The sequence below is a fragment of the Podarcis bocagei genome (assembly GCF_964188305.1).
Source record: "Podarcis bocagei genome assembly, chromosome: 1".
Classification (NCBI taxonomy): Eukaryota; Metazoa; Chordata; class Lepidosauria; order Squamata; family Lacertidae; genus Podarcis; species Podarcis bocagei.
Genome location: NC_138125.1, coordinates 93907652 through 93933994, shown reverse-complemented (window position 1 = coordinate 93933994; position 26343 = coordinate 93907652). Strand labels below are relative to the sequence as shown.

The 26343-nt window shown below is 40.8% G+C and overlaps 1 protein-coding gene across 7 annotated transcripts in view; it reads left to right on the top strand.

Moving 5' to 3' along the window:
* CLASP1 (cytoplasmic linker associated protein 1) overlaps positions 1-26343 on the top strand; it is a 170786-nt gene that overhangs the window by 106872 nt on the left and 37571 nt on the right. For 3 of the 7 annotated variants that reach the window (XM_081206382.1, XM_081206380.1, XM_081206385.1), the window contains 8 exons: positions 1276-1383; positions 3061-3087; positions 4703-4870; positions 17244-17347; positions 20601-20624; positions 23114-23358; positions 24270-24333; positions 25069-25232. In XM_081206382.1, coding sequence (XP_081062508.1) covers positions 1276-1383; positions 3061-3087; positions 4703-4870; positions 17244-17347; positions 20601-20624; positions 23114-23358; positions 24270-24333; positions 25069-25232 — 904 coding nt within the window. Of the gene's footprint in view, positions 1-1275; positions 1384-3060; positions 3088-4702; positions 4871-8200; positions 8309-13370; positions 13434-17243; positions 17348-20600; positions 20625-23113; positions 23359-24269; positions 24334-25068; positions 25233-26343 lie in introns of all 7 variants that reach the window. The other 4 variants (XM_081206381.1, XM_081206383.1, XM_081206384.1 and 1 more) reach the window with 2 other exon arrangements.

Sequence of the window (26343 nt, the reverse complement as noted above, 5' to 3'; positions counted from 1 at the left end):
ATCATCATCATTATTATTATTATCATTATTATTATTATTAGCAGTAATCATGAGGTAGCCAACCTGGTGCCCTCCAGACGTTGGACTACAATTCCTGTTATTCCTGACGATTGGCTCTAGTGGCTAAGGGGGAGTAGGAGTCCAACAAAATCAAATGGTCCAGTGGTGCTGGTGGGTTGGGCTCTGATGGGATGCAGCCTATGAAGGAATGGTACATCTGTTGGTGTCATCTTCTGTTAATTCACACTTTCAGGGCAGCTGAAGCAGTTATGCTGATAATAGTTGAAGCAGCTTTTTCTTGCTAGTGAAGGGGAGGGGGAATAATGATAAAGTTGTAAAGTTTAGTATGGTACATTGCTGTTGCTTTCCTTGTATTATCATAGGAACTTTGGAAGCTTCCTTAATACTGAGCCAGGCCATTGGTTCACCTAACTTAGTATTGTCTGCAGCTCTCCGTGGCTTCAGACGTGGGGCATTCCTGTAGATGTTGGGGACTGGGAGCCTCTCTGTGCAAAGTAGATGCTCTACCACTGAGGTAGAGTCCTTCAGGATTTGTCAGAAAAATTTGGATCACCGTGCTTTGTGCTTACTGATTCTACTAGCCATAACTGGGCTGCAAGACCATTCTTGAGAAGTTGTTCTGCTAGAACATTCTGGAGACACACAGGGACTTCTTCATCCTATCTGTAAAGCAGGAATAATATTACCTAGTCTTATTCAATAATAATTTTGAAGATCAGCCATTAACACCCAGAACCTCCTTATCTCCAGCTCTCTCCCCTAATTTAGGAATGAACTTTGTTGTTTTCCTTTTTCTTGTGACATTTTGATGCAAATTGTTTTGGGTGTTCTATATGTACCCTGTTAAATGCAAAGGGTTGTATCCAACATCATATGTGTGTAAGCAGAACAGGCTTCCACTTGAACAACAGAACTTTACTATCCTCTCCTCCCCACTGGAGTCCTCTGTGCGCCATCAAAAGTTTCCCCAGAGGATTGTAAAAGCCTCTAGGGCAGGTTTTGGGGGCTGTAGGAAGAGGAGAAAGGTGAAGTCCCATTGGGTTGCACCTAAATATTCATTTCTGGTTTTGATATTGCGGTTTTAACCATATTTCTAACATTAGTAAAATGGGATGCATTTTCATTTTAGTACAAGTATTATGATTATTATAGATTTGTTCATCCCAATTTGAATGTGTCGGTGAGAGGTTAAGATATTTAAAGCACAATCACTTGGATTAATTAACTTCTGCTTCTTTCCCCCCTTTTCCCTAGGTCGGATCCGCACAAGGAGGCAAAGCTCTGGAAGTACCACCAGTATCACCTCATCACCTGCTGACACTCGAGGCCGCAGCCGGGCTAAAGTAGTTTCACAGTCCCAGCGTAAGAAGCCATTTAGCTTTGTTTTGTTGAGGAGGCTTTATATTTTTCCAGCTCGTTTTCATTGCCTGTCCTCGTAGGAAGCACGTATTCCATTCACTCCAGTCAGTTTTGTTCAGTATATATCATTTGTGTGGAACAGCCTTATCCAAGGCTAGGACTCCAGTTCATTATAAAATGGTACACAGATATAGAAATATCAGGATATTTGAGGGCTCTAGGTAATGGTTACCATCCCTGTGTACATTCCCATCCTCTTTCACTATGAACACGTACATTTATCTCCTAATATGCTGATTGAATTGTTCACTTGTGTTTCACACATTCATGAACTCCTTTGTGCTAAGCATGGAAGAATACTCCTTCATTAGAAGCTGCTTCTACTCTGTGGTGTCTGCCTGTCTTACTTGTAAAGGGCTTTCCTACTCTTTTTACCCCAGAGGAGGTCCACTAAATCAGGCCCTATACATTTCTCTGGGATGTCTTGTGCAATTCATCCTGTAATTCATCCAGCATCATGGGAGCATGTCTTTCGGAGAGAAGGAAGGTGGGACTTTGGCTGGATTGGTTGAGTGCTGACACTGTGCAGAAAGGTCTGCATCTGTGATGACTGCTGAAGAAAATAAAATTGATTCCTGTATGTCATAAATAATAGCTGGCTCTCTGATCCTTTGTTACTGTACTGTATGATCTGCGATTACTGATCAGTTAAGGGGAAGAGCATATGATACTTGCTAATTTGCATCTTGTTAGTCACTCCGATTCCTGATCACCTGGGGCATCTCTCAATTAAGCTGACATGCTGGGTGTGTGAAAATAATTCTAAAGAAGGGATAATGTAGAATGTGTAAAATAGTGATTAGGTGCTTAATGTAGTGTATTTGCATAAAGAGAAAAATGATATTACCAGTAGCATATTCACAAATTTTTTTTATGTTGCATGGTATGAGCATTCCCACTGACCCTGACAGAATGCCAGTTCTCCTGATGTTGTGTTTTTTACATTGATTGTTAGAGCCCTAATCTTTGAATCTTGCAGTTCTTTCATTGGGTGCTTGGAAGTCCAGTCTTACTATCCTGCTTGTGAAAGTTGCAAACCCATTATAAGGGATTGCTAGTGAGCAATATAGCTATTGAGGCTGCTCTTGGTTTCTTGATCATTTTTGTTTTCTTACTGGTATCTTTCTTTGTGTTCTAAATCCTTAACAAAATCAATACATTATTAAGAGGACACAGCGTTTGGGGGGGGGGCTGGCTTTGGGATGATTGATGTGCATGTTGGATCATTACTCATGGACCCACTAGTTATCCCAGTGCAGACATGCTAGTAATTTGTCTGTGACCTGAAACAGCTTTGCATGTCCTGCTACACTGCATCTAATTGCTGTGCAAGGCCAGCTCATGATACCACTGATGAAGGCTCTGTGCTGGCACTACATTTCTTTTTGCTTGACCCCCAAGTGGTCATTTGCCAGCTCATAAGTGCAGGTAATAGGTGTCTCTGTGGACATGCTGGCAAGAAAGGCCTCCTGTGTAATATACTGCATGGTGCAAGCAGTGATGTGTCTGTCAAAAAGCAACTGGTATTGTGTGCAACTAGCAGTGCTTCTTGAACTTTGTATTGTCTCGCTTTCTCTAATTCACTCTCTGCCTGTCCTTTGGTCTGCTCTCATAATCCAGGATCCAGATCAGCTAACCCTGCTGGTGGTAAGGAACCCCTTCTTTGTTTTTTCACTCCTGTTTCCATGTCTGTGCTGTCTTTCACGCTACTGTTTTTAACTATTTTAATATTCAGGATACTTGCCCTCTTTAATCCCCCCAGTGCCCCTAAAATGAGAATTCAGACTTGGACTGCTTTTGGTATACGCATTAGGTACTTAGAATACCTGTGCATATATAAAAACATTTCATACTTTCAGCTGCTATGACTATTAAAAACTAGGTGTTCTTTTTTATCCATCAGCATAATTTAGGCTGTAATCCTAACACCACTACCTGGGAGTAAACCCTGCTTAATTCAGTAGGACTTTCTTCTGACACAGCTCTGATTGGGCAGCTTAGTCTTGCTGATGCGTGTGAGATTAAGTTCAGTGTAAATTTTGGAAGGAAAAATTGGAAGTAAGATTTGGCATTTTTGTCTTGTACAGTAGACTATAGAGTGAAGATAAGGTACAGAGACCCATATAATCAAGAGCCCAAATCTTCTGAATGTACATACAAATCAGGAATGTTGTTTTTTATATGGTCTCCAGGTAGTTTGGCATGAATTAGCAGAACAATCTTATGCATGTTTACTCAGAAGTAGGCTCCACTTTGTTCAATGGGGCTTGCTCCCTTTTAAGTGTACTTTAGGGCTTCTGCTAAAAAGACCGCAGGGCTTTTGGTCACCTCTTCAAATGTTCAAATGGAAAACAGAATGCTTTGCGAACAACCATGAATAACTCTTTGCTGGATAGAGGAGGTTTAGAGGTTCTTAAAATAATAAAAATGAAATGTTTGCTGCTTGTTCAGACAACAGAAGCAGCAGCACTGGTTTAAACTGTAGTTCCTAGGTTGGGAAAAACATTCTTAATTGTAGGTTCAATTAAACAAGTATGCAAGATGCCTCAAGATGTATAGAACCTACTTACTAGTAGCAAGGCATTTAAAGATGAATTCACGATCAAAGGATCTTGCATCTAGTATGGTGAGTTCAGTTGGATTTTTATTTTTTTAACAAGAGCCCACTTCCCAGCATTGCAAAGTGCTTTTGAAACTGAAGGGACTTTTAAAAGTAGGTTGTGTGGTAACACAAGGCAGCCTGAAAGAGTTCTAAAAAGTTTTTTTTTTTTAAAAAAAAAAAAATAATCCACTGGGCTGCTACAAGACCCTTGTGTGAGCTGAGCAGTTCTTTGGATCCCTTTCTGCCTTTATAAAACCATATTTCCTGATTGGACATGAAGGGAAATTGTGGTTTAAGAAATCAGGAGGTATCCTCTAGTCTGCAGCCTTGGTGTATGAGAGTAGAAAAGAATGAGGGAAATGGAAACAGGGGGCCCTTGAGCTTTCTTTCATGCACAAACTGTGGTTTGTAGGAGTGCCTCATTATGTGTGAACTGGGTATTTGTTTAAGGAAGGTATTTCCTCTCAATCCATCATAATTTTGGAAATGCGTAATTCAGAAGTGATCAGACATGTTTATTAACAAATGGGCGGCTACTGGGTTTACTTTGCTGTTTTAATTTTGTTTTTGATATATTTTTTAATTAAATGGAACCGGGCAGATTTAGTCATTTTGAGATAAGCTGAATATTTTTGTTTTATATCTGTGGTTCCTGTCTAGCTGGCAGTCGATCCAGTTCCCCTGGCAAGCTCTTGGGAAGCGCATACGGTGGACTGAGCAGTGGAACAACCAGAGGACACCCAGCGCCATCCCCTGCTGAAAAACGCAGCAAGGTCCCTCGAAGCCAGGGCTGCAGCCGAGAGACCAGTCCAAACAGGATAGGTCTAGGTAAGATTTGTATTGGATTCGGTGCAGAACAAAGAGACTGAAGAAACACGGCATGGTACTTGGTATTACCACAATAACATGGTGGCGATGATGACCTTATTTAAATGTGCACCCTAAGTACTTTATTAGCGATTTGCATTCTTTCAGAGTCATGCTAACATGTCCACAAAGTTCTGTGACTCCAGAATGAGGAAAGAGGAATCTCTTGAGAGAGCACTTTGAAATGGCAAGGCCATCTTTTCCACTGAATCAGTAAAACTACCACCTAATTCCACACTAGTAAAACTTTAGGTGCAGCCACCTTAGGTGGAGGTTGCCCAGGTTTAATCACAACATTAATCAGAAAATAATACTTTTTTTAAAAAAACCAACAACAACCAGTTGCCACTCATGATTTAATTCCATCCTATCATTTCAAATGTACTGTCAAGAGCATTAAGACAGAATTTAGCTCCTTCATAGTTCATGTTGATGTTGGTGAATGCTAACATTTTCTTTCTCTACCTTCCCTTAGGAAAAAAATATGTATAAATATATATCATGTTGTTGCCTCTGCTTGAAAATTGAACCTATTAGTGCACTGTTTACCATTCAAATAACTATTCAACTTATTCTGTAGCTTCCCCTCCCCACAAATGAACATATGTAGGACCATTGTGCACATTCCATGGCTCAGTAAAAGCAGCTGTCCAGTTATCAGAGACATCTGATGTTCAAGCCAGGCTGCCTGCTTTCAATGTAAAAAATATGGTAGCCTTGGCAGGTTTTATTTTGAAGGTAGGAGTTCTGGTTTACATTATAATTCATCAGCATAGAATCATGTCCTGCTGGCCAGAACTGCAATTGAGACCTCCAGATAAACTAGCGGAGTAGAACTGGAAACAGTGACTTTAAAGTCAGTATCAGAATTCCAGGAGTAAACAGGCAAGAGTGGAATTGGGAAAGCAGGTGGGACTGGAGGGGGAGACACATACATGGTCAGAGCTCAAGATACAGGATAGAATGACAGCACAGAAGGCATACAAGATCTGAGCAGAAATTTTAACCAGATTTATGAGATGGCAAGTGGGGTGAGTGAGAGAGGGAATCAAAGCCTTAGTAGTAATGTGGGATGTGAGGTTACCTCTCTAGAAGAGATCTGGGGACAGGCTTTCTGGTTGTATGCACAGAGAAGGAAGGCAAAACACAGACAAGGGAAACAAGATAAAGAAGGACATAGCTATTCTTAAGAAAATAGCAGAGGACATCAATACCAAGCTGATAACCAGGGCAGTCATCACAATGAGAAAACTGTAATTTTGTTGAGAGTCAGTTGATCCAGGAAAACAAACTAGATTCCCATGAACCCAAATTAAGACATCTGTTCAGAGCAGAATGAACTCCAGAGTAAGGTCTGAGTCCTCTTTGGATACAGTGTTACTTTTGTTGTGGTGGGGAAAAAATACATGCAATTGTTATTTTTGCTTATATATTACATTTTCATTTAAATACATGAAAAAAATAGATTTATCTATAGGCTAGCAATGAAGCAGAACTTTAAAAAAAAAGGCATTTCAGCCCATCTTAAAATTTGGTCAGGTAGTGGCCTTATTTAAATGTCATCTGTGAAGAATTCAGTATATAGGCAGTTTGGATGATACTAGAAAGCTGAAAATGGATGCCTGTGAATACTCTCTAATAAGCCACGTCCTCTCTAAAGCGATATGGATATTTACAGTGGCATTTAATCAAGTCACCCATCATAGTGCAATCTATATAGAGTGCACCTCCCTGTGCATTTTTCTCCAGCTGTTTATTTTTGTCATGAATAGTTCACACTTGGTGGAACGCTTTCTGCTACTCAGGCACTCTTGTTTATCTATTTATGAACAGAATGGAATTTTTATAGATTTTCAGATTTGTTTCTGCTTTCTCTTGCTGCATTATGAGAATCATGTGTTACAAGCAGATCCCTATCCCTGATCACGGGCGCATCTAGGATGAAACTAACGAAGCTTAAGCTTCAGGGCTCCTAATCCCAGAGGGACCCCAGAAGCAGCTATAGTCCACGTTGCTTTAAAAAAGTTAATCATGCATGTGTATAACATTTCCCTCCCATAACTCGAAAACTATCAGGCGTAGGAAATTTTTTTGTTCACACCAGTGATTTTAACATGTGAGATATTTCAGCACATAAATTTTAATCAAAATCTGAGGCATAGAAGTTTTTTTTTTTTAAAATGTGGTGATCTGTCATGGAACAATCCCTAAGTTGAAGAAGATCATAGTGGTTACCTAGACCTCAATGCTGGTTCCAAAGGGCCCCGCATAACAGTTCAAACCTCAGGGCAGCAAAAATGTAGATCTGCCACTGTCCCTGTTTGGAATCTGGTTCAGTCAAACCGCACTTCAGTTCACAATTTTATGATTCAGCCTCAGTATTCAGATCATTGTTTCACTGAGCCGGTGCACTGATCCAGAGTTTGCAATAACAGGATGGGTTTGTGGAAGCAAATGATGCACCAGTTGTTTGGTTTTCATCTTCAGTCCATATTCTTTATTCTCAAACTGAAGGGCTCTGTAATGTCATACATGACACCTTTCAGTCTTGGTGGTCTCCAGGTGCTTATTTGTATTCTTCTCCAACAAATAACTGGATTTGGGCTGTGCTGTTGAATAGAAACCCAAAGGAATAGATTCCACTTCATGTTTGAGTAGGCATGCCGGATTTTGATGAGAAAAGAAGGGCAGAGAGGAGAGGGAATCCTGCAAGCGTACCTGCAGCAATGCTGACCGATCAGGGAGATCATCATAACAGCATATTTTGAGAAGGTTCTAGATAGGTAAATGCCCTGCTTACCCTCCTTTGACATTATTTGTCTATTAGTATGACAAGTCTTTGTAAAAGACCTTTTTTTTTTCTTTTTGTAAAAGTGGCCTTTCTTTAGTGGTTCATGGCTAAATCCTTGTTGATCTGGTTATCCCTCTAAAAGCATATCTCTTTCCCACAATGTTTCTTTCAGCCTCAGCAGTTTGGCATGATCTCTGTATGTGTAAAGTCTAACCCTCTCTTTTTCCAACTAAGACCTTCTGTCCCTTTACCACTTACACCAACCGGGATTGCCTGCCAGGCAGGCCTCTCAGGTGTGCTGATTTGCAACACAATAAAGCGCAACTTGGCATGCATTGCGGTTGGTCTGTGGCCAGTCAGAGTTGGCTGCTGCTGCCGCCCATGATTTTCCTTTTTTACTAATGTCAATAATGACCATAAATGTGACTTTCCTTTCTGAGCTTTGTGTCCTCATTAAACTTGTGTTCACCTTCTCTGAAACCCTCCCTGCTGCATGCTAGCACGGAGCAGCCGTATCCCCCGACCCAGCGTGAGTCAGGGGTGCAGCCGCGATACCAGCCGTGAGAGCAGCCGAGATACAAGCCCTGCTCGGGGCTTCCCTCCACTTGGTGAGTACCTGCAGGCGCTGGAGCTTCTAAGGGCCCTTCCTTCTCCTCCCCCTTTTTCGTGGCTTAGTCAAGACATCACTAGGTGGAATGAGCTTGTTTTACTCTCTCTTTTTTTTTTAATTGCAAAACAAAAAACAAACAAACCTTCCCAACACTCCCTGTTTCCGACCCTCACTTTTTTCTCTTCCCTTCTGCATGCTTAAATCCTGCTGTCCTTTAGTAGGAAGATCCTTCCGCCTAAAAATAATAATCATTATGTTATAGTTTCCAAGTTCTTTTAACAGCATTTGAGCAACAATGGTTTTGACAAATCCAGCACTTCTGAAAGCAGCCAGCCTTCATCACTTCAGGGAAGAGTGATGCTGCCTCAAAGCATGAGCTGGTGGCATTTAGATCCAATGTAATATTGGCTTTCCCGGGGTGGGGGGACTTAGAAAGTGTGTTCACATTTTCTTTCCCCCTCTTCCATCCTGTGGCTTGCATACATGCAATATCAAGATTGCTGTCGCAGGGTAACTCCATCCCCTGCTGTAATTGCGATTAAAATGCCCTGTATTTATAGGGCATAATGGATTCATAATTTCACAGAAGTTCCACGGTCTTGCTTCTAAAATTATGATCCAACAACCCTAGCCCAAAGAAAAACCTGTGCTTCCAAATTAGTAGTGCAACGTCTTGGTTCTTCGTAATGAATGCTTTTTATTGTATTATTGGTTAATTAGTTGTGCGAGATATTCTGAAGGAAACTGAGCATCCTGAAGCCTTGAAAGGCATCAGTTGATTTTGTAGAAGTATTCAGTCTGAATATAAAATCCCATTCCAGTATATTCTACAATGTATGGTACTTGTGACTTGCTTAAAGCAGTCAGGTAGTTTGTGATCATGTACCAAGAGCTGGGTGGTGTTCAGCTAAGTTTTATTCAGAGTAGACCAGTGTGTCGTAGAGCAGGCATAGGCAACCTTCGGCCCTCCAGATGTTTTGGACTACAATTCCCATCATCCCTGACCACTGGTCCTGTTAGCTAGGGATCATGGGAGTTGTAGGCCAAAACATCTGGAGGGCCGAAGGTTGCCTATGCCTGTCGTAGAGGTTGGAGTGCTGGACTAGGAACTTGGGAGACCAGGGTTCAAATCCCCACTCGACCTTCATGAAGCTCACTGGGTGACCTTGAGCCAGTCACTGCCTTTCAGCCTAATCTACCTTTCAGGGTTGTTGTGGGGATTAAATGAGGAGGGGGAGGACCATGTACAGGCCACCTTGAGCTCCATGGAGAAAAAAGGTGGGATAGAAATGAACATGACTAAATTAGGGCCATTGGTTTCAATAGGTCTACTCTGAGTAAGACATAATTGAGTACCACTCTCTGTGTTTCACATTTTAGCACTATATACCCAACACTCATTGGGATTTCATAGTGGAGGAAAGCAAGTGTTATGGACATGATACTGTAACCCTGCTGTGTGTGACACTTGTAGAGGCTAGTTTCTAACATTGCTGATGGGAAAAGGAGTCTTTAAACCATGAGCTTTCAGATCCACATCCAGAGCACAGCTGTAGGCCTCAGACATTGGTGACGATATCTTTTAGAGGTGTCCAAATGTGAGCAGTTTAGAATGATTCAGTCTGCCATCTTAATTCAAAATGGCATCCAATTGAATCCAAATTTAGGGGAAGGGAAAACGTTCTCCTCACTCTCATCAGCCATCATGCAAAAATTGGTTACTGTCCTGCTTCAGATCTAGTAGTCCTAAAAAAGAAAGAAAGGTCTGGTCACAAACCAGAAGCAAGGTCCAGAAGCAGTCCAAGGACAAAACACAGGAAGTCCAGTCAAGGCACATCAAGGATGTTGTTCCAGCACTTCCTTCCAGAAACTGGAAGCTTTATCGCATGAACCTTCAGAGCCTTCAGGCACTCCAGCTCACTAGGTCTACACTTAATAGGCTCCAGAGCTCCCCTGGACTCAGTAGCAGCTCAGCTTCTGTTCAGGGGCCCTCTGTGTCTTGTGAAGGGTGAAGGCCCCAGATCCAGCCTGCTCCTCTGTAGCATTTGTTTTGGGAGGACCAGGTCCTTCTGTGAAGAGAATTCTTGTAGTGGGAGCCTGGCAGTTTTGATATCTTAATATGTGTCCAAATTAGTGTAGTTTTGAAAGGTTCAGTCAATCCATGTTGATTCAAAATGGCATCTGGTGGTTTCCAAACATAGACCGAAACCCGCTTCAGGAACCATCATGCCATTTAAAAGGTCTGAAGGCTTAGAGAACTAATGGATGAACAGACGTCACACAGCTTTCAAAAATTTATAGTAGATAGAATGACAATATAACAAAAAACAAAAATTTCTTCTACTTGATAAGTGACTATTGCTGCCATTATATACATAGGTAAATCAGAAAACCTTTCTACTCACTGTTGATAATTAAAATTTCTCTAGTTCAGTGATCTATTACAGCTAAAACAAGGTTGGGGGTTTGTGTGTTCAGGAACCATCCTCTCTTCTTTGACTAAGATTTATTAATATTAATCTGAATTCTGGAATGTTTCAGATAGCTTTCTATCTGAAGGATGATTAAGGAATGGCTTTAAAAAGGTCTGAGCAAAAACACAAACCCCGGTCTTCTTAGCCTCGTCTTGCCAATGTTTGAGAGTGTTTACCCATTGGGCTAGGAGAAGGGGGGGGGCATTTGTTGCTGCATAGCCTGGCAATGATCAATGCAACATGTGGAGCACGGCAGGGAAATACAGGGGAATCTCTATGCATTGCATAAGCATTTGGAAGACTCTTCTCTTCCCACTGTTGTTCTGTGACTCAGTTCTTGGGCTGCAAAGTTTGCAAAGACACAGAAAACATGAATTTAAAGGAGCAGTTGCGTTCTCTCTCTCTCTGTGTGTGTCCGATATTGGAACCAAATATTTATGTTGTTTTTTCCAGTCATATACCGTAACTGAAAACTAAAACCCAAAGACATCTTAGTGGTGCATGTGCATGTATCAAATGTACCATTTTAGAAACTTTTCAACTGTTAATGCAAAGCTGTATGCTTTTCTTACTGTCCAAGTATACAACTGGTTGTACATATTCCTAGCATTTATCATATGCAAATTTATATTTTTTCTTCTAGTAAGGCAAGATAAAAAAATACTGCTGTTAGTGATAATCTAAATCAAAATTCAATTTTAAGAATTTAATAGCATTTTATATAAAATGCAACTATAGACTTTGAAATAGATTTGCTAAATAATGTTAGTACTACCCTGGCTCATCTCCCAGTTTTGCACATCACATTATATTAATATTTTATTTGGGCAACACAGCAAGCCAGACTCTGACTTGTTTCGTATGCAGCATGGCGGCAGCAGAAGGTGGGGAAGAGAACTATGGGAACTTTTTAGCAACAATTTTTCATTTTTCATGTCACTTTTAATTTGTATACCACTCATCTATATTACTATACACAAGGAAATTTAACAAGCTGAAGGAACAACAAAATATACAAGATCACAGATCTTATAACCATCTGTTCCAATAAAATAATTCATAATCTTTTTTATATATAACTGCTAGTTCACACAAAGCCACAGTTTGCTTTACACTACGTATAATATAATGTGACATGCAAAATGGGCCCACATATAGATATCTAAATCATCCAAGATGGGATCAAATGGGAGAGTATATGAAATGCAAAAAAAAATTAGCAGGGGTTATCCTTGCCTTCTTACATCAACCTCCAGATTCTCTGCTCTGTTATTGCTTAGACTATTTTAGTTGTTAAAGAGAAGGCTGCTCTTTCAGATCCAAAACTGAGTTCAGAACTAGTGAAAGCATGAGCATGCATGCAGTACAACTGCAGATTGAGCAGCTGAATAAATAAGCGGTGAAAGTATTTAAATGACACTTTCCCCAGCCAAATCTGCTTCTTTCCGCAGCATAATGTGTGACCTCTTTGATTTTTGTATTAATCAATACATCATTATGATACAAACTCTTCATTGTCTTAGATCCAAAGGTAAGTATACTGTGACCAGACTGCTTAACTGTATACGGCTCTATTGGCACTTGTGAATGATTTAAATGACTATTTGTCAGTGCTGGTGCCTTTTACTTTTTGGGTGCTTGGATGTTTTCCAGCCACAAAACTGACCTCAGGACTCTATATTCAGAGTAAAGCCTGTAACTAACATTAATGATTCAAATCTCCTCTCAAATCCAGATTTGTTCTTTTCCATACTGTAGCTGTATGTTGTCCAGACCATATGGTACCCTAATTAGACTCTTGACAGAGCGCTTGCTTTAAATGCAGAAGTTCCCACGTTCACTGCTAATGGATTCTGGGTTAGCAGAACTGGGGAAATCGCTCTGCCTGAGGAATGGGAGAGATGCTACCCCGTAAGAGGGAGCCTGAATATGTCTATGGTAGCGTCATATGTTCAGTTTTAATAGGTTACCTGCTTTGTGGTACTGGGGATATAATTTCTGCAGCAAATATATGTCATGAAAGTTATTTCCTTATGTTGTCTTTCCGCTCCTCTCCGGCGCTGTCGGTTTGTCCCTGAACTACAAATTGTCTCTTTATTGACCATGGGTTCACATCTATGAATGAAACTACTGAGGTTTAACACTTGCAAGCACAGTTTCTAAGGATTCATTGCGATTCCGCCATAGGATTTAGACGGACCACACCTAAATCCTATTGCTTCCAAGTTGATCATTCCATGTTTTCACCAGTGATTCTCCTGAACCCAGCAGGTGATTCATGTTTCTCAGCCTCTGCTGGACTGCACGTAACTCGGAAGTCTCAAAAGGGGTCCCTTCTGTTTTTCATGCATCATGCCCCATAGCTGGAGGGGGAGGGTGGGGGGTGAGCAAGGGAGCTTTGGGTGTTGGTCCTGCTTGGGCTGGCACTCGATTTATATGTCCATTCATATGCGATGCCATTTCCTTTTCACTATGTAACGCCAGTGTTGGTATTAATCATGTGCATCCTCTTTGGACTGTGGCACTTTTCTGTCTTGAGTACATGTGTGTTAATCCTGTGGGTGTTGCCATTCCTTCTACTTGCAGCCTCTCGACGTCATTCCAGGTCCACTAGCGCTCTCTCCACTGCTGATTCTGTTGGGCAGTCAGGTGAACAAGTGCTAACTGCATGAGTCTGCTTCTTAATAGTGTCTCTTTTTATTGCCATTTTAACATTTGCAGTCACGAACGTCGCTATCCATTTAGCATGTGCTTCTTCTTCTTTTTTTATCATCACCGCCGCCGCCGCCATAGGTTTTCTTTTTTTTCTTTTAAACATGCTTTTGTCACTTTTAAGTTTTGAATGCGTTTTTTTTTAAAGGTGGGTTGGTTTTTTTGGTTTTGCATACTGTTATTCCTGGAAAGGAAACAATGTTAAAATGGCGATTCAGGGCTTTGTTGATGTATCTTCTATGCATTTGTTCAGACAGATTGCATAGTATTTTGGGGCATGCTGAACAGCAGCCACAGGAAGCGCATAACATCACTTGGAGCTGCAATTTTCTAATGCTCAATAAATAAATGGCAGAGCTGACCAGCAGCAAGGATGTGGCTCAAAATTCAGTTGTACAGTGTATCTCTCTGGTGTGCAAATAGCAAAAGTCAGTTTAATATTCTTTGGTAAATACAATTTTTTAAATGATGTTCTATTCAAGCTTTATAAAACTCTTATTTACTGAAAGGCACAAATCAAGCAATTAGAAGCTTGGGTTTTTAAGCTGGACTGGGTCTTTACGGATTTGCATTAGCTTCTTAAGCCAAGTAGTATAGATATCTATAGATCATGATTTATTTGAATTTGTGCTATACATTTGAAAGGCGGCAGATTTGGTAGAATTTGTCTCAAAATGGGTGTCATTGAAAAATTATTTGGGATTTGCCTTGTGCTCTTCTGAAACTTTACTGGGGAACTTCATTCATATCTTTGAAATGGTCTTTAGTACACTGAAAACATACTCTTCCGGAGTGAGGGACTGATAAGGCCAGAACGTGTCCCAATAGAAACATGTATTGCATCGTCACCCATCTCATGGTTTCTGCCCATTTGCTAAAAGTAGGGCATATGACTGCATGCCACCTTGTAACTTAATGTGAGTTTAATTTAGTTGTTTCTGCTGGGTATTTTAAAGGCTTATGACATGATTTATTTTACCATTCTGATTATCCACATCTTTTAAAAAACTATCTTCCCTTTTCTAATGCAGTCTTAATTTTGCTTGATAACATGTGACAGATAGAATTCAGTTCTGGTTTTTATGAAAATTGTGAGCATTTCAACTGGCATTGCTGGAGCTAGATTTTCACTCTTTACCAACTTACACAAGTAATATTTTCACTTGAAACTCAATTCCCCAGTGGCATGCCTTTTTCCTGGAGGGTGGTCATAGCCACACTTGGATGCAAAGATTTCTTTTACTTCATGATTTGTCAAAGAATTGTTCAGTATTGGAGCTCTTGCCACGGTGGGTGGGATCCTTATGTATTAAATCAAGTTGGTGATTACTTTCTGGGCAAGAGTTCTAGATTTATGTGTGTTTTCTGGAGCAAATTTGGTTGCACATACCTCTTTGATCACTTTCTTCATTCGCATGTCACGAAATTAGCCTAGTAAGTTGCATGTGGCACATTCTGGGGCCAGTTGATCATGTATGAAAGTGCAACCAGTTCCTTGATTTTGGGAGGCAGGTAGCAATAGAAATAATGATTTGCCATGTCTGTGGGGAAATGTCACAGTCCCAAAATTCCTATATACCTTTCAATGGGGCAACACTATGGCAGTTCTATATTTCAACTGTGGATATTCCACAAATAGTAGAAATGTTACCCTAATCCATGACCCATCTGAATTTCAGCACTTTTAAACCCCATGCAGATTAGTGGTTCATTTCTTTCATTGAAACAAATGAAAGTGGTTAGTTTGGCTGGATCATACACTTCATTTTACCTCTGCTGTTACTGAAATGTTGGAAGATTCAAATCTAGGGGTGAAATTCTGGCTTTCAGTGAGACCTGAGCAATGCCACCAGATCCAAAGACATTAAGACATATTTGTAGATTCTCTGAAGCCTCCTACTCAAATAGTTCCACTGAACAGTGGAAGGCTTTAACAAAGGAGGTAGGTTATGGAACTATGGCTATTATATTGCACCAGATACTTATTGATATTTACAAAATTATGGTTGACTGGTACAAATCTTCATAGCAGTGCATTTGGCTTGTCACTTCATATACATTGTCACATTTCCACCAGGTCTTTCTACTTGAAGATCTACTTGAAACAAAACTGATGTTTGAAGCAAGTATTTGTGCTGCTTCTGCAACTAGGTGCATTAAAAAAGGGAATAGTAATAACATGCAGTTTTTATTTCCCTGTAAACATCATCAGTCAATTGCTTTCAGAAAAAGCTTTCCATTAAAAACCGTTTAATTTTCGCATGTAGTCTACTTTTATTTTTAGAAAATGTGCTTGTTGTAAATTTAAAATGCCTTATCTTGGTAACACATTTTGAAAAATGAAAAACTTTTGGTATAATTGCCCCAATGCTTAGAAAAATATTGGTTTTGGCCTCTTAACATCGATTCCTAGTTTATCTGATCTTGCTTCCCTTCCTGCAGACTCAAACAAATATCGAATGCAAAAGTTGAATGCAACTTTTATCTGAGAGAAGATTGCAGAGTTCACAGAGCTCACAAATGATTTTTCCTGTTGAACTTGCTCTGTTTATGCCTAGGTTCCTGCGCCAGTTGTTATAGAATCTGCACACCCCCATTAAACCTTGCAAGGAATTCCTATTCATTGGAGATGAAAGCATGAAGCTACTTAAGCAAATACTGTTTCTAATTAGTGTGCCCTAAAATATTTGCATGTAAACCACCTTTTTATCACTTATTGCACAGTTGCAAATTATATGGTTCAGTAGTGCAGATTATCACTGTCCTGATCTAGCAAGGGAAATAAGCAAAGACGCAGCCTTCTGCTGTTGCAGGTAGTTCAGATCCATACACTCATCCACTTTGTGATGCTGATTGGGCCCCACTGAACGGACTAGGGATATACACCACCATTCGACATCAGTTGTTGTGCACGGCTAATTGCCTACAACTAGAGTAGGATTGGCATGCCATGTTTCTACGTTACTGTTGCTTTTAAAAAAGCTCAGACACTGTGATTTTTATTTGATTGATAACCTACGCTAGCTGTTGAAAAAAAAATCCTTTTGAAATTCATTCTTTCATTATTATTATTATTATTATAGTCTTTGTTCTATAAGGCTGTGAAACCCAGATTCAGATGTAATGCTAAGCCAAAGCATGACTTACCTCTGTGTAGCTCATCAACAGTAAGGCCACAGTCTTTACTCTGGAATCCGCATGTTTGCTAGTTCGTGCTAAGCCATGTCCTGGGCCACTGTCAGAGTAATTGTTAGCTATTCTAGAGTATTTTAAAAAGTACACATTGCAGGACCTGCAGAATAAAGAAAAGAAAATTAATAGAATACTAGTGGCAATTTTTCTCTTAAAAACACACAAAACACACGCACACTCGAAAATTTTGTTGTGGTACTCCTGCGTCTTCCTTTGAACAATGAGTGATATCCAGAGGTTGTTTCATTAAAAAGACACCATAACAGAGATCAACTCCCTCCCCTCCGTTTTTCAGTAGGAAAGTATTCTGGTGACTTGTCCAATGCTACATCTGGGATCCTAGCTAGCTATGTAACAGGACTCTACATTTTGACAAGTCTGTTGTGGTGCTAAAGAGGTCTGATCATAACAAAACAAAACAGTGCCTGGTAATAATTAAAGCCATGGTGAGAGTTCCCTCTCTGTGTTGGTTCATTCCTGGCCAGCAACCTTATTAATATTCCAAGGGACTGTGAACTCCCCTAATGATGTCTTTCAATATTGTCTTTTGTGCAGACCGGTTTGGGCTCGGACAGCCAGGCAGGTTGCCTGCCTCTATGAATGCAATGCGAGTCCTCAGCACAAGCACAGATCTGGAGGCTGCTGTGGCGGATGCACTGGTAAGAAGGAAAACACAATGCTACCAACACCAGAAACTGACTTAAAGCTGCCTATTGTACGTACATTCTCCTGTTTCTTGTTTATAACTGTTCCTTTTTAATGTGCGTGACACTGCCTAAATATCTGTCTGGGAGTTTGGCATATATGGAATAAAGTTAGTTAATGCACAGCCGTTCTGCACAAGAGGCAGAGCTGTTGTGATTGCTGGCATTGGAGCTGAGAAGATTGACACTAGTAGCCTCAGATAGAAGTGAAGAGTTGCAAGCATTAAGTGTTTGATCCTAACTACCCTTATGTGGAAGTAAGCCTCATTTATTTGGATGAGTCATATTCCATCTAAATGCACTTAGGAGCACAGGCAAAGTCTCTGAACTGCGGTCTGCTTTGTTCAACAGTTATATGTCATGGAAGATGAGCTGCTTCAGCTGTAAGACATGAAGGACTTGTGTCTCTAGTTCTAGATACAGTGGTACCTCTGGTTACGTACTTAATTCGTTCCGGAGGTCCGTTCTTAACCTGAAACTGTTCTTAACCTGAAGCACCACTTTAACAAATGGGGCTTCCCGCTTCTGCTGCGCTTCCGGAGCACGATTTCTGTTCTCATCCTGAAGCAAAGCTCTTAACCCGAGGCAATATTTCTGGGTTAACGGAGTCTGTAACCTGAAGCATATGTAACCCGAGGTACCACTGTATTTCAGGTTTGATTTCCATCACAGTAGGTGTCCCTGGTGTGGTTGGTATCTGGGGTCACCCTCAAATCCCCCACCCATGCTCACCAAGGCCCCTGCCCCTCCCTATTTTATTTTATTCTTTTTACTTTGGGGGGGGGGTGTTTGGTTGGGAAGTTTCCTGAATTTGGGGGGGGGGGTGTTGCCTGCTTTTTTCGCTCTGTGTTTTATGTGTTTGGGTGTGTGTGTGTGTGTGTGTTTAACTCTTTTTGGGGGATGGATGGATGGATGGATGGATGGATAGATAGATAGATGGGTGGGTCTGAGTACTGCTGTTACTTCTGTGAAATGGGTATGTTGCAGTTCCTACAACACTTCTTTCGATTTTCAAATGTGCCTCCAGGCCTGAGAAGGTTGGGAATCTCTCCAGAAGTGTTAACAAATTTTGCTTGGCTCCTGAAGGTTGCTTGGTGCATTTGGAAGGCAAAAAATGAATCTCTTTTCCAAGGGAACTCGTGAGAATTGTAGCTCTGTGAGGGGAATAGGGGTCTCCTGACAACTCTCAGCACGCTTAACAAACTACAACTCTCAGGGTTCTTTGGGGGAAGCTGTGACAATTTAAAGTGGTATCATAGTGTTTAAAATGTGTGGCGTGAATGTGGCCTTAGAAGTGCTCTGCTGGAAGCTCCTCATTTCCAGAAAATCATCCATTAAGTTCATCTTAAGTACAATGCTTTCTGCTATGACTGACACTGTGGGCTTGGTTCTAGCTCCTAGACTATGGGTCCACCTATCTCAGTATTTTTTTACTGAATGAAAATGTTCATCCATGACTGACTTTGTTTTCTCACCCACGACTGAAGAGCTTCCATTAGAATGGATAGCTAGCGAGGCCTCCAGTACTTCAGTACAAGCTGTCTCTTGTGTTTGTTAAAGTTGACAGGGAACTACTGGCCCTGAGGTGCAGCTTGTGAATTATACGCTCTCTCTCCCATGCCTCAGTAAAATCATAAATCCATAAAGAAAGGGCTGTAGTGAAGTTGGGGCCTGTATTTTTTTCCAAAATAAATTTTCAGATTACCCTGTCAGCTGAAGCATACACGCGTCAGTTATTTTCATCTGTCTAAAGACTGATAGGGAGAAGGGTCCTGCAGTCTCTGCCCTCAACAAGTATATCATAAAATCAATTCTCCACATGGAACACAGAGACAATTTGTTTCTACTTCAAGGTAGTGGTATTTTGCATCGCCGACTAGCAATGCAAGCCCAATCCAGAAAACCCCAGAACTGGTAAGATAGGGCCTTCTCATACTGAAGATATGCAGAGCAGCAGACCAGTCATCTGACTTAGTGAAACCCTGTTTGACAGATACCCAGGTCCAGCTGATGTTGCAGTAGAACAAGAAACCCTCCAAAGTCTATTTCAGTTGAATTTTGCTGTTTTTCTTCTCGTTACTATTGTGAAAAGGCAACTGTTTTACTTTTGGTAGCCAGTCTCCTGCCTTTCTCTGTTTCTCACTGAAAAAAAATCCCCTAATCTCTAGTAGTCTTTCTCACAAAAGCAGCATTCTCTGCTCCCTGCCCCTCCACCTTGGTATTTGAGAAGTCTAGATGCTGCTCCAAAAAGGCTTTATCCCACCAAACAAGATTTCAAACAAAGCCCCGCAGGTCAAATTCTGTGTCCTGGCACACACTAATTTCTGTACCTGTAAAAGGAGACAACTGAACCTGGTCAAAAGAAACATCTTTGTTTCTGCCTAGCAAAGGTGAAATCCGTGTACAGAACCAGTCTTGTTGATTTGAAGGTCAATGAAAAACATTGGGATAAAGAGATTTCACATTCAGGGGAAGAAATAAGTCCCAGCTGGCTATGAGAGAGGGAGGGAGCTCTGGGAGACCATAGTGCAGGCATAGGCAAACTTGGCCCTCCAGATGTTTTGGGACTACAACTCCCATCATCCCTAGCTAACAGGACCAGTGATCAGGGATGATGGGAGTTGTAGTCCCAAAACATCTGGAGGGCTGAGTTTGCCTATGCCTGCCATAGTGTATTTGAACAACTTATCACTGACTAGCAATAATAGCTAGAGAAAAAATAGCTCTTATTTATTTGGTTTTCTGTGAGGTTAGAGAGCGTGTTATCTCTTCCCTGTCTTGGATTCTGTGTCTGTGGGCTGGTAAGAGATAACATGTCCTCAAATGCCACCTTAAGGAGAACAGAAGCTTAGGAGTGATAATCAGGACTGCAATTCGTTGTTATTAGAGTTGTATAAAAGTGTCAGAATGGCATAGGATAATGTTGGCTTTAAGTGAAGGCAGAATGCTAAGTGCGCATCACCTATGCTTGAATTGAAGAGGACTTAGGTTGCATTGGGAAGTGAGATCAGAAGAGCAATCTGTTTGGTGCCATGCTCTGTGCCCATTTTAATTTTGTGTTGCTTGAAGTAAATCTGGCTCAACTTATATTTTTATTTGCTAAGACACATTTGCTTGTACATTTTTGTTGCAAGTGCAATCCCTGCATAAGCTTCTGACATAATTCTCTTATGCTTTCTCCCGCCCTTCAACCTTTTCCTGCATACAGCTCTTAGGAGACTCCAGAAGCAAGGTACTAGTGCCTGACTTTTTGACTTTTTGTTGTTGTTTAGTTCTTTTCCTTTTTTCCTTTTTTTTCTTTTCCTGTTACAGAATTCATATGGTGCTGTAATTATTCTGATATGTTAGAGCCCAGGTCTGGAGTCCTACCTATCAAGCTGCGGAATTGGGACCTCAGAAACACGTTCTGTATCATTCACTTAGTGTCTGTGTGTGTGTCAAAGAAAACAAGACTTTAATGAATTATGCAAATAAAACATTACTATTATGTACACGTGTAAATGCATATATGCTAAATTATGTAGAGGGTGGGAAAGATCAGGAAATCGGGTGTAATACATAGCTCTGAAAATAATAGATATTTGATGTTGCGTAGCACAACTGGTATTTCTAGCAAGGGTGGGAGCATATTCCATAAAGTTAACATTTTTTATTTTTTTTCCTGTATGCCGCCTTTCCACATTTCAAAACATGCTCAATGCGGCTTACAACATGAAAAGAATACAGAACCACGACATAGCAAAAGTAGTCATAAACAATAAATAAACTATTTTAAAATACGCAGCCAAACTGAACAGTTTCCACATAAATCGCAACAGGATTTAAAATCTTCGATACCTCCCTCTCTATGGAGTCGCAGATTACAGCTATAACAAAGGCGGCATTTTTTCATCTCCGCCAAGCTAAGCAGTTAGCCCCTTATCTCTCTCGTCCTGACCTAGCCACTGTGATCCATGCGACGGTCACCTCCAGACTGGATTATTGTAACTCGCTCTACGTGGGGCTGCCCTTGAGACTGACCCAGAAACTCCAGCGGGTGCAGAATGCCGCGGCGAGACTCCTTATGGGGTCTTCGCTGCGAGAGCACATTCATCCGGTATTATACCAGCTGCACTGGCTCCCGGTGGAGTACAGGATCAGGTTTAAGGTGCTGGTTTTAACCTTTAAAGCCCTATACGGCCTAGGACCCTCGTACCTACGGGACCGCCTCTCCTGGTATGCCCCACAGAGAAACCTACGGTCTGCAAATAATAACATCCTCAAGGTCCCAGGCCTCAGAGAGGTTAGGCTGGCCTCAACTAGAGCCAGGGCCTTCTCGGCTGCAGCTCCAAACTGGTGGAATGCTCTGTCAAAAGAGACTAGGGCCCTGCGGGACCTGACATCTTTCCGCAGGGCCTGCAAGACAGAGTTGTTCCGCCAGGCCTTTGGTCAGGGCGCAGCCTGACTCCCTCCTCTGGCAACCTGCACATAATTCTACTTAATTGGTTGCCATCAATTTGATTTAATTAATTTTTATAATGAAATATTTTTAGATTGTGTGATTATTTGATTGATTATTTTATTGTTGTTAGCCGCCCTGAGCCCGGCTTTGGCTGGGGAGGGCGGGATATAAATAAAATTTATTATTATTATTATTATTAAAGATACAAAAAACCAACAGCAACAACCCCCCTCACCAAACAACACCCCAGCCCAAGAGTGTTCAGTTCAGCTGGAGTCACTCAGGGCTCTGCGCTCCCAGGCCAGGTGGAGAAAGGCCTGCAAGGCAGGGAGCAGGTCTTCCAGGAACACACAGGCAAGATGGTCTCTCATTGGGCATATAGCTGCTATTCTTCATTTGGCATTGCCATCCACACACATTGTATGACAATAAGGACTACGTCCAAAGTAAGTATAAATTTTCAAAGTAGCCTATTGCACTCTAGTGATAGCCTCTAGGTTTCCATAAATATACACAATTCCAAAAACAAGAACCTCTCCTAATGCTAATTTTTGGACACCTGGATCTTATGCTGATGCCAGCTGGTGGGGGGGTTCCCTGTGCTCATCTTACACATTTTCTTGGGATTTGAACTTCATTGGGACTAGAGGGAGTGTGCACATCTTTCCCCAATGTATACTTTGAGTAGCTTTTATGGAGTGTGATGTAATCATTTCAGAAATTCATTATCATTGCTAAATATCTTATTTGTAAACCTGGGCTTTCAAAACATTGGTTTTCACTAAACGAAATTTGTATTGGCATAATTATGACTCTTGTTTATTAATGAAGAACCAACAAACACTTAAAACCATAAATATGGCATACTATATAAAATCTGAATTTACATAGGTAAATTTGGAGGCAATCCTTGTTATTTATTTACAAAACGATATCAGCAACAGAATATCTCTCTTTTTCCAGTTTAAATCACTGGCTTGTTAGCTACATGTTTTATCTCCGCAGTTCTTTTCTATATTAGTATTTATGATATCTCATTATCAGTAGTTTCTTCTTTCATGGGGCCTTTTCTGTTATCACTGCTTATATTTTGTCCTTTTTAGGGCAGTCTATGCCACTCTTCACTAAGGCTCCTGATGCAGTTTAATTGTGGTTTAAATGTTTTTATGCCGTAATCAAAAGCAGGGTCAAGCAGGCTCCTTTGGTGTTAAATTCCTAGTTTTTGCTTCAGTGTGATCATGTGGAGCCCACTAAGTTCAGGGTTAATTTCCCCCCACCAGAAAAAGCCGGTGAGACGAAGGTATGAGCCATATGGGATGTATTCCGATGATGATGCAAACAGTGACGCATCAAGTGCTTGCTCAGAGCGCTCCTACGGTTCCCGAAATGGAGGTATCCCACACTACCTGCGGCAGACGGAAGATGTGGCCGAGGTCTTAAATCACTGTGCAAGTTCCAACTGGTCTGAGAGGAAAGAGGGGCTAATAGGTCTACAAAACTTATTGAAGAGCCAGAGGACACTGAGGTAATTGTTTTAGTAAGTTTAAGAGAGGTTTTATTTATTTATTTATTTATTTATTTATTTATTTATTATACTGCCCTTTATTTTTAACTCAGGATTAAGGAATGCCCTTGAGTGAGTGAGTGACTGAGTGTGTGTATGTTGTGGAGGTTTCTAAGCAGAGGTTGGATGGCCATCCGTCATGGATGCTTAAGCTGAGAGTCATGCATTTCAGGGGGTTGGGCTAGATGTCCCTTGGGATCCCTTAGAATCATAGAATTGTAGAGTTTAGTGATAATAAAAGGTCCTGCAGCAGAAAAGAAACAAAAGAGGAAAGCCCAATCAGCCATATGCCAAACAGCAAACAAATAGAGGGCAGGTGACCACCCTAAACTTAAAGCCCACCGGAATGGCATTTGCAATCTCCCTAAAGCAGGGAAGAGGCTAAGTTCTCCTTCTGAGGGAGTGCTGCAACCAAGGGAGCGTTGTGCCATGTAACCACCTGGCGTACTTCTAATACTGGTAGGATGCAAAGCAGGGCCTCCCCAGAAGATCTCAGTGGATGGAGAAGACATTCTTTGGAATATTCCAGCCCCCAAACATTTGTGGCTTTCAAGTTGGTAACCAGCATCTTAAAACTGGGGCTGTGAAGTAAAGCAGTGTAGATTAAATCATTTTTTATTAATATGGTCTTAATTGTGGGCTGGCAGTAGGAGGGAGACTCATTACACTCAACTATCATATAAAATTGGCATATCCTGAATTAATAGCACCACATATTATATTGTTTGTGAATATGACCAATCTTAAGAACTGTATTTCATAGTACCACACATTTTATGGTCGGACAGTAAGTGTAAAATACTTCCTTTCCCGCATTTTACAGATACTTTATGTCAGATCTAAAACATTCTCATTTGGGTTTTGTGTTTCAGCCGAGTTGAGTTGAAAAGACTGTGTGAGATCTTCACACGCATGTTTGCTGACCCGCACAGCAAGGTAAAATCTTAAGTAGATCTTGTAAGATAAACCTGTAATATTTTGTGAATGTACATATATTTTTAAACATTTTGTTGGTATAAAACAAGCTGCTTATTGAAACCTTGGTTGTCTCAATCTCTTGACGGCGTCATTATGCTCTGAAACAGATTTGACTTTGTGTGTAATATTTTAAGGCTTCTTAGTGAAGGAAGTGGGGGTATAAAGAAATTATCTCACTACAAAATGTTTGTGCATTTCTTCCTGAAGCTTGAGCATTGCAGAAGTAGGGCTCATTTAGGGCAGAACATCTCCTTAATGTGCAGTAAGAACGGTTGTTTCAAAATATGTTACTTGCATCAACACTTAACTCTAGCCTATAATAAAACAAATGTCTCAAACTTTATGTGAATGCATATATTATCTGGGTATTGGGGGAAACTGCCCTAGAGCAGTTGGCTTTGGTTGTCCGTATCTATGTACTAATGAATGGTTTGTTTTGTTGCATGGCCTGTTTTGCGGTGGAATTCACTACAGAGAGTAAGTGTATTCTCTTTCCTCCTCACCCCCACCCCTCCATGTCACCTCTTTTATATGTTTAATATGGCACATCCTGAAAGTTTACAGTGCTAACATTGTTTCTAAAAGTATTCCGTATCTAAAGTAGATCCCCCCTTTTTTTCTTCTTCTTTTGGACATGTTTGCGGTGTTATTATAACTATTATCCCCCCCCCCTTATCTCTATATTTCTTATAGGTTTTCAGCATGTTTCTTGAAACCCTGGTTGACTTCATCATTATTCACAAGGATGATTTGCAGGATTGGCTTTTTGTCCTCCTGACACAGTTGCTCAAGAAGATGGGAGCTGACTTGCTGGGCTCAGTACAGGCAAAAGTGCAGAAAGCTCTGGATGTAACAAGGTAGTGTGTCTGCAAATAACAGTGGATGACCTGTGAACCTACCAGCAAGGTGACTTCACCAGACATTTAGACATAATGGTCTGCTTTGGATATAACATGAAATCGTAGTTTAACATCACAGGAAGAAGCCTACTTGGACCCCATACACAAGCACACCCTACTTCCTGCTCCTCTGATGCAACCACAACGAGGAGATCAGCAGAACATTTCTTGATTTAAACTAACCACAGTTTGTTGCTGCATCTAGACCATTCTGTGATTAGTTTAAGCCATGGTTTATCGAAACAAGTTAAGATCAATTTGTGGTTTTTGGCTTGTTTTAGTAAACCAGGAATGGGGAATTTGGGCCTCCAGATGATGTTGGATATCAACAACTAGAAATTTAATAAATGAATAAAAACGATTAAACAATTGATGACCGTTTAAACTGTGTGTATGGGGAAGTATTGTTTTTTTTATTATTGTATGTCTTTTCTGTGTTTTTATATAGTAACCCCACCCCCCCTGTGATCCTCTGATGAAGGGCAGTATAGAAATAAAATGCTCAACATCCCCAGCTGTTGATCAGTCATCAGAGATGATCAGAATTGTAGTTCAACAGTATCTGGAGGTCCAAAGATTCCACATTTTTGAAATAAGCCACAGTTTAAACTAACTGCAGTTCCTAGTTTGGATGTAGTAAGAGACTACAGCTAATTTCAACCGGGACGTGGATGCTTCCAATAAAATTCTCATGGCTACATTGGGAGAGGAGAGTGCTTACACTTGAATCTCGGGTAGTCTTGTTTCTCTAACAGTAAACTGGTTTAGCAGTATATCTAAACCACGCCATTGTAACACCTGGTACATTTCAGGAGAGAAGCTATTTACTTTGATTTACTACTTGAAGGAACCCTGCCATTCATTGAAAACCAGCCTAAACATTTGAGCCTAGAGGTCACACCCACACCATACATTCAAGGCACTCTTTTACAGCTTGAATAGTCATGGCTTCCCCCAAAGAATCCTAGGAGCTGCATCTTCTTAAGGACTCAGAGAGTTGTTGGGAAGCCCCTCGCAGAACTACAATTCCCTGTACCCTTAACAAACTATAGTTCCCAAGTTTCCTTGG